At 36.9% G+C, this 9003-nt stretch overlaps 1 protein-coding gene across 1 annotated transcript; it reads right to left on the bottom strand.

Annotated features, from left to right (window-relative positions):
* Positions 1–216: 216 nt before the first annotated feature.
* LOC131042603 (uncharacterized) lies at positions 217–2469 on the bottom strand. Its single transcript, XM_057975913.1, has 2 exons — positions 2247–2469; positions 217–2078 (listed from the first exon to the last, which is right to left on the bottom strand). The coding sequence occupies exons 1-2, from the start codon at positions 2467–2469 to the stop codon at positions 217–219; spliced, it is 2085 nt and encodes a 694-aa protein (XP_057831896.1).
* Positions 2470–9003: the final 6534 nt, after the last annotated feature.

The raw sequence follows: 9003 nt of genomic DNA, 5'->3' as shown, positions 1-9003 counted from the left end.
CTAAAACGAATTTTAGAGTATTGCAGTTTATTGCAGTGAAGGAATTGTTCGAGTATACATCAACCAGAATTTAAAAAACGTACGTACGGACGAATTGAATAATTGGAGACATTGCCCTTCCAGAGTAATACATTTGTCACAGAACTTATACTATCCCACCAAACCAATGATACTCTTTGTGGAAGCAGATAACGTCTGTCTACATTAGACATCAAATTACCAAGAAACCTTCCCACTACACTCCTTCCTTTTCTCCTCGCTTTCCTTTCTCTTCACTTGCTCTTCCCTTACACCTCCATTTTCTTTCAGTACTTTAGTATTTTTTCTTCCAATCTCTTCCAACACTTCAATCGCATTCTTAAGATCAGTCATTTTTGCATTCAAATCTCCAATTTTGCCATCTTTTGTGTGAAGTAATGACTTTTTACTCAATATGTCCTTTTGTAATTGTTGGTTTTCTTGATCAAGTTGAAAGGCTTCCTGTTTCACTGTTCTATTCTCTATAATGAAATCTTCCATCAGTTTATCAGTGGTTTCTGATAGAGATGTGAGTAATTGCCTCTCCCGTGATGCTGAGTCGAGCATATCATCAGTGGAAACCCCTTCATAATCTTTCATCAGTGGAAACCCATTTTGAAGCTCATGGACTTGTTGTTTCAATAAACCATTTTCTTGAATCAAAGCCTCCTCCCTGCTTGCTGACGTAGATCTAAGTGAGTACCCCTCATTTTCAGAAGTCAGTTCTTCCAATTTCAATTTCAGAGATTCATTTTCTGTAGTCAGTTCTTCATTTTTCTTGCTCAAATGTGTTTGTTCATGGGTGATCAATTGCACTTGAGTTTGCAAAGCTTCCACTGTCTTTGCATTGCTTTCTGAGAGAGAGATTAGGTTCCATGTTTCATCTTCCATAGAGCTTAGTATATCATTATAATCTCCCAGCTGTGCCTTCAAAAATTCACATTCAATGCACAACTCTACGTATTCCTGGCTCAAAATTCTTCCTTCATTAGTCATCAAATCAAGCTTATTTTGCAGCCCTGCAATAGAATCTTCAAAATTTTCCTTACGAGCTTCCCACAAGCGGCAATCTTCTCTCATCTGCGCATGAAATTCCTTATTCCTATCGTTGCATTCTCTCAAATTGTTTTCCAACTCATCTTTTTCATCTGTTAAATGGGCCCACAGAAAATTATATTCCTGGCTCAATATCCCTTTCTCAGGCTGCAGACCTGCAACTTTGTTTTCAAAATCAGCCTTATTAGTAATCCACAACCGCTCATTTTCTTTAATTTTTCTATTTAATTCCCGAATCCTATCATTGCATTCTTTCAAGTTATTTTCTAACCGATTATTCTCTTCTCTTAGCACATTACGCAGTTCTTGGTCTTTTTGTCTCAGAATATTTGTTTCATCAAGCTCATTTTTTACCCGTATAAAAGCCTTTTCCAGCTCATATTTTTTATGTTCTGATTGAGAGCACAAATCCTCATGCTTATGGCTTAACATTCTCACTTCATTAACCTCATTTTGCAGTTTTGCAATTGTAACTTCAAATTCTCCCTTACAAGTAACCAATTTTTCCTTTAATTGTTCAGTTTCACTAATGGATTGATTAAAATTATTTTGTAGCCCTGCAGCAGAGTCTTCAAATTTTGCCTTACAAGCTTCCCAAAAGCGGCAATCTTCTCTCATCTGTTTATGCAATTCCTTATTCTTATCACTGCATTCTGTCACTTTGTCTTCCAACTCATATTTTTCATCTCTTAAATGGGCCCACAGAGCTCTATATTCCTGGATCAATGTCTCTTTCTCATACTGCACATCCGCAAGTCTGCTTTCCAAATGGTCCTTATTACGAACCCACAATAGCTCCGCTTCTTTAAATTTTGTATTTAATTTACCAATCCTGTCATTGCTTTGTTTCAATTTATTTCCTAAACGATTGTTTTCTTCTCTTAGCACATTACACAGCTCCTGGTCTTTTATTCTCAAAATCTTAATTTCATCGAGTTCATTTTGTAGCCCTTTAAGAGTCTTTTCCAACTCATTTTTTTCTTGTCCTAATTGAGACCACAAATCTTCTTTGTTTCATCGATTTCATTTTGTAGCCCTTTAAGAGTCTTTTCCAACTCATTTTTTTCTTGTCCTAATTGAGACCACAAATCTTCATACTTCTGGCTTAGCATTCTCGCTTCATTTTTCATCATTTTGCAGTTTTTGAATTGCAACTTCAAATTCTCCCTTACAAGTATCCCACGCGTGCCTATCTTCAGCCAATTTTTCCTTTAATAGTTTAGTATCATTAATGGATTGATTAAAATTATCTTCCAACTCAGCTTTTTCTCTCCTTATTTTGGCTTGATTATCATGGGCCAGAATCTTTGTTTCATTAAGTTTTTTCTGTAGCTTTACTATTGTACCTTCTAAATTCGCCTTACAAGTATTCCAAAGGCAACCATTTTCAGTCATTTTTTTTTAATTTTTTTTTTAAAAGTGGATGGAACCACTAAAATTATATTAAATCTTTAGTTTTTTACAGGTGTCTGGTTCAAAGAGCACTGAAGGGAAAGAACCAGTAAGAAAACCTTTCAGTATTGCTCAAGAGAACATAAGCCTATCTACCCAATACAAAAGCCCATAGGCATTCCAAATAAACCCCCCAGATACATAGCCAACCGCATTAGATATAAAAGAAGCTATGAAAACTAGTCTAGAAGAGAACATCTCAAAATGGAGCCAATGATGTCCAACCTGTCTACACATCACATGAGTCCAAGGCTCTGAAGAGAACAAAACTCAAAGCGAGAAGAGAACCAAGAATAAGTGATCCTTCCATCACAAATATGGTGAGCAAACATATGCCAATCTAGATAAAAACAAGAGAAGGATGATGAAAACCCTTAGGAAGCAAGATGAGACCGATCCATAGAATAATCCAAAGCAAAAGCCAAATAAATAATAGCAAAATAAGAAACCATCTGCAACACCATGTTAACTGCTCTTTCCAATTCCTCAAAAAAAGCCAAAAGCCACCGATTTCGACCAAAACTCTCTATAAAAAACAAAGCATTTTGTGTTAGTAAGAATAAATGCAAAGACAGAATGGATGCCATATCTGCATGCCACCAACAATATAATAGAGAACGAGACAACCAGATCATGATTAACCTTCCATCATAAGAAAAAGCAATGAGGAAGAAGTTGCTCAACAAATGATGAAATAAACTCATGCCTCACAACATCCCTAATCATTAAATTGCAACTCCCAAAATATAAGATCAACCACGATTCCAGATGATTCAAAGAAAGGACCAACTTATTTCATCATGATACGAAGCCCCTCAAGAAAGGAACCAACTTCCAATCACAAATTAAAATGATTGCTAACAAATGCAGAGGATCAAACAGATATAATTAACATACCCCTGTCGAATAGACAATGATTAGCATGTAATGAGTAGAGTTGAAGGTCGATACCAATTAGTACACGAAACAAAATCTGAATGCCATCAAAAGGAAACTGAGATGCCCACCGACAAGGAAATCCCCAATGAACAAGCACATAGCCAGATAAATAGAAAAACAAAGGCCCCTCCAAAACAAAAAGTATCAGCCAATCAAAAGTTACCCCTCCATCCTCCATACTTAGTGAGGAGATACTGCCAGATATAGCTACAACAAAGATGTTGCCATAAGGTAGGACAACATCCCCCCTATAGCCATATAGGGAAGTAAAAATCACACAAAGCAAAGAGACGAGAGAAGACAATACCATAAAGAGGATCTCAACCCGGTAAGAGAAGCCACAACAATCTCCCTACTCCATGAGGAAATTCTAACAAGAAATATCAACAACAAAGATATTGTCCCAAAGAACAACACCTTCACTGTAGACACTAACGAAAGAAAACCACATCAAGCATAGAAAATGAAGGAGGTTTTTGAAAATAGGTCTTGCTAAGAAAGAAGCTTCATGCAAGAAACTGGACTGTCTGAAGGAGAAACCTTTAGGAAATCAGCACCCTCAGCAATAGCCTTATTCGCCAAGAAATCCGCAATGACAATGATCTCCCTGAAAGAATGAGAGATAGAGAAAGTGGAAAAGCACTTTAATTGCACAAGAATGTGTTCTAAAAAATACTGCAAATGCCAAGAGAGATATTTTTTGGCAACAACCGCCTGAAAAACCACCATTGAGTCTCCTTCAATAACAATATCTTTAATATTCAATGAAATAGTGAGATCAAGCCCAAAGGATAAAGCTTGAAACTCAGCAACATTATTAGTACCCTAACCAATGTGTTTTCCCATGGCTTTGATGATCTTAGAAGAATGATAAAAAATAGCTACTCCAATACCAGACCTTCCTAGATTCCACTTAGAAGCCCCATCAAACTGTAGTATGAATGAAGGGAAGGGGGAAGGGCTCCATTTAGCCATCTTACGTTTAACAAGAGAAGATAGTCCAGCTGATATAGCCCCATGGGAAGGCATCAGATGAAGCAAAGACCATTTCCAAGTGACCCAATTGCTCCAATGAGAAAAAGACCTGAGGTGATCTAAATTTTTTATGGATGAAAGAAAGAACCACCTCACAAATGGAGGTTTGGATTTTACCAATCACATCAGTAAGGGTGGCAGATTTATGTTTGAAAATCGTAGAATTCCTTTCAAGCCAAAGATTCCAGATCACCAGTAATGGGGCCACAACCTAAAGAGATGAATAAAACAAAGAGGAGAACAACAAGGGTCAAGCCATGAATTGCGAAAATAGATTAGGGCAAAGAGAAGAAGACCAACCAAGCATGCCAAACAACCAATACCAACACTCAGAAGCAATTGGACAGAGCAGGAAAAGATGGTCCATAGATTTCATACTATAGCCACAAAAAACACAAGGAAATACTATTGTAATCCCAAGCCTATCCAATGGCACCCCAATGAGGACTTTATCCTGGACTGCCAACCAAGAAAAAGACCTTGCCTTAGGAAGACAAGTCCGATGCCAAAATAGCTTAGTAGGCCAGCAAAATGATGAAGAAATCTGAACCAAAGAATTATAACCATCTTTTACTGAATATGCACTTGAAGCATTCTTCATCTAGACCAAGGAGTCATCCTTATTGTGAAAAACAAGAGGTCTTTTGTGAAGTTCTTTAACAAAAGCAAGTCTAGGATCGTTATCAATAGGCAAGGGAGGAATATTCTTCCATTTAGCCACTAAACATGGATCTGTGGAAACAATGTCAAAATAATCTGCAACAAAAGGCCCCCAAAGATCCGATAAAATATCAGGCAAAGGGGACCAGTCTCGTATAGCTGAAAGAGCAGGATGCCCATTCCAGACTTCATCCCAAAACCGGGCCTTCTTCCCATTATGGAAAACCCAAGATAAATGTGGTAAAATAACTGTTAGGGTTTCAAGCAGATCCGAAGCAAATATGAACTAACAATTATATATAGATTTAAATACAAAAGATAAAGAAATAAAATAGGACACAGATAACACAGAGATTTAACGTGGTTCACCCAAAATGGGTTACCTCCACTATACACAGCCATCCAATCTTTTTTATTATCCAGCAAAAACAGTACATCAACCTTACAATGCCTTAAGCATCCCAACCGCTTATAACATGCGTTTTTAGGGCAACAAACAAAGTCGACCTTTTTAGGGTTTTATTACAATGTCGGTTTTCATTAACAAAAAATGACATAAAAGTTCCAGAATGCTGAAGACGTGCTAAGTGTATAGTACTTTGCTGATCAGTGGCCACATATCAATAATAACCCTCCTATAAGATACCAAAGGGTTCTAGAATGCAGAGCCCTTCAGAAGAGATGTAGCAGTAAAAATCATTTCTCTGGAAGCTCCCCTCAAATACTTAGCAAGCATGATGGAAACCCATTTGCTAAGAGGGTCTATATATAACTTCCACACCAATTTTGCCCCCAAAGCCTTATTCTAAATAGCTAAATCACGAACATCCGCACCCCCCAGCTCTTTGGAACAACAAATATTGTCCCAGGCAAGAAGAGGGATCTTCTTTCTACCTCCCAAGTTATCATTCCAAAGGAAGGATCTAAGCGAAACCTTCATGTCTTTAATAACTTGAGAGGGAGCTTGCGAAATAGACATCAAATATGTAGAGATGACGTTCAAAACTGATTTGATTAAAAGGAACTTATCAGCCATTGTAAGCCACTTGTGGTTCCAGGGGGAAATTCTGGAAGTTATTGAATGAACAACTTTATCCGAAAAGGAGGTCTTTTTAGAGCCCAGAAAGAAAGGAATGCCCAAATACATGCACGGAAAAGTCCCTACTTAGAAACTCCAAAAGCGGACAAGTCTATCCCTAACTAGAGGGGAGACATTAACAAAGAAGACTTTGGACTTCTGATTATTAACCTTTTATCCAGAAAAAGCAGCATAGTCAGAGATAATTTTCTTTATAACTCTAGCTTCCCTCAAAGAAGCAGCCCCAAACATAAGTGTGTCATCGGCAAACGAACAATGGGATTGTGGAGAAAGAAGGCCATCAACTCTAACACCTGACCATAAACTAGATGTCATAGCATTAGAGATGGCCCTACTTAACGCTTCCACCAAAATAATAAACAAAAAAGGGAACAAGGGATCCCCTTGCCTAAGTCCCCGAGAGGAAGCAAAAAACCCCGAAGGGGAACCATTATTCAAAACTAAGAAGCGAGCAAAAGATATGCATGAAAACACCCATTTGACCCAACAATGTGAAAACCCCAAATGATACAAAACATCCACAAGGGACTTCCAATTAACATGATCATAAGCATTAAGCGTGTCTAGTTTAAGAATCATGGCCGAAACTTTTTGTTGTGATATGGAGTGCAGAATTTCATGAGCAACAATCACACCTTCAGATGTCTCTCGACCAGGCACAAATCCACCCTGTTCCAAGGAAACTATCCGAGGAAGGAGCCTAGAAAGCCTAACCGAAATTGCCTTAGTAAAATTTTTATATAAAGTAGTACATAAGGCAATCAGACGAAAATCAGAAAAAGAGCTAGGATTGTCCACTTTCGGAATAATAGAAATAAGAGTAGTATTAAGCTCTCTCAGTATTGGCCTATTTCTTTTGGACTCCTCCAAGGCTAACAACACATCATTTCCTATAAAGTCCCAACTCTTCTGAAAAAATAGAGCCGTAAAACCATCTGGGCCCAGGGCCTTTTCCGGATACATGGAAAAGACTATCCCTTTTAGTCCAGCCAACAAAAAGGGAGCCATAAGCATCTTATTATCTTCTTGCGACACTAATGGGGGGATTGAATTCACAAAATCATTATCTACAACAATCGGTTCAGTTGTAAGCAGTGATTTAAAAAACCTAACGGCTTCAGAAGCAATATCATCCTCATCAACCAGACTGTTACCAATAGAATCAATAATACAAGAAATTCGATTGCGAAACCTCTTAAGCTTAGAAGAAGAATGGAAGAACTTAGTATTTCTATCCCCTTTGGAGAGCCAAAGGTCCCTAGACTTCTGCCTCCAATAAGACTCTTCCCTAGCCAAGGTCTTAGTCAATTGAAGTTTCAAAAACTTTAGCCTATCATACAAAAGAGAGGACATACCTAAAGCAATAATGCTCTTATTAAGCTGCTCAATTTCTTCTTGAATCTTGGCCTTTTCTCCAAAAATATTTTTAAAGTGTGTATGTGTATGTGTATGTGTATGCATATGTGTATGTATATGTATGTGTATATGTATGTGTATATGTATATGTGTATGTGTATATGTATATGTATATGTATATATATGTATATGTGTATATGTATATGTATATGTATATGTATATATGTATATATATACAAACTCTTAATCTCCTTGAAAAACTTTTGAAATCTTCAACCCACTAACCTTCAGCTTTTATACCACTGTTGGACAGAGAGGCAGAGGAAAAATAGATAAACAAAGAATATAAAAAGCAAAGAGAAGCAGCTGAAACAATACAAAGAAAAATGACCCTTTTCTACAAAAAAGTTATATATGTGTGTGTGTGTGTGTGCACACGCACGCGTGTGTGCGTTTGTATGTGTATGTGTGTATATACATACAGATACATGTGTGTACATATATATATACATACACATACATGTATATGTATGTATGTATATATACATGTATATATCTATATATATATATACATACATACATACCTATATATATATCAAAACCCATACAGTCTGATTTGTATAACAGAGCTGCAACACTTGAGTTCCATAAAAAATAGACAATAAGCTTCCCCTATTTCTTCCTTCTTTTCTGGGTGCTGCTACAACTCCATTTATATTTGTCCCTGTTTTTTCATACTACTTACAAAAAACTGCCACACTCTCTCTATTAAGAGTTATCATAAGACTTCTAGACTCTTCCATATGTATGCACAAGAGAAACAAGAAAAACTCCAAAATTATTCCATGCATTTACTTCTATGTTGTACATCTAGTGCAGGGATATCATAGACAGATTACAATCACATTTTTTAATATTAAAATCTATCCTATAAGCATATTAGAGAAGGCACGAGGTGTTTAAGAAACACTGGTGGAGAAAAAAAAACAGTGTACGGAGACATAGTAGGTGGGAGTAGTTGGTGATTAACTCCAACAATATACACCGCCTTGTGTTGCCTTCTCTCTATACTTCACGTGCACCCTGCCTCTAGTGTCTTTTCTGCTACGCAACCTCCAGATCATCTATACTTTTCTTCTCTACCACATTTTTCTCTCCAATCCCTCTCTCATACAATTCTCTTCTTTCAAACTACTCTTAAAGTGCCTCAAACGCTACTCGCTCAAGTTATGAGGTTTTTATGCATCTAAAACTATTTCCTTGATTTGTTGATGAAATTGGAAGGTTCAAAATTGATGGAAATGGATGGATAGAATCATAACATGAAATTGGAAGGTTCTAAATTGATGGAAATGGATGGATAGAATCATAACACAAAATACAGAAAT

This window comes from Cryptomeria japonica, chromosome 9, assembly GCF_030272615.1.
Source record: "Cryptomeria japonica chromosome 9, Sugi_1.0, whole genome shotgun sequence".
Lineage (NCBI taxonomy): Eukaryota > Viridiplantae > Streptophyta > Pinopsida > Cupressales > Cupressaceae > Cryptomeria > Cryptomeria japonica.
This window is presented reverse-complemented; position numbering and strand designations above follow the sequence as displayed.

Coding starts and splice junctions, on each gene's coding strand:
- LOC131042603 (XM_057975913.1), bottom strand. CDS start 2,469: ATGACTGAAAATGGTTGCCTTTGGAATACTTGTAAGGCGAATTTAGAA. Junction 2,079..2,246: donor TAGGCACGCGTGGGATACTT/GTAAGGGAGAAT, acceptor GAAACAAAGAAG/ATTTGTGGTCTCAATTAGGA.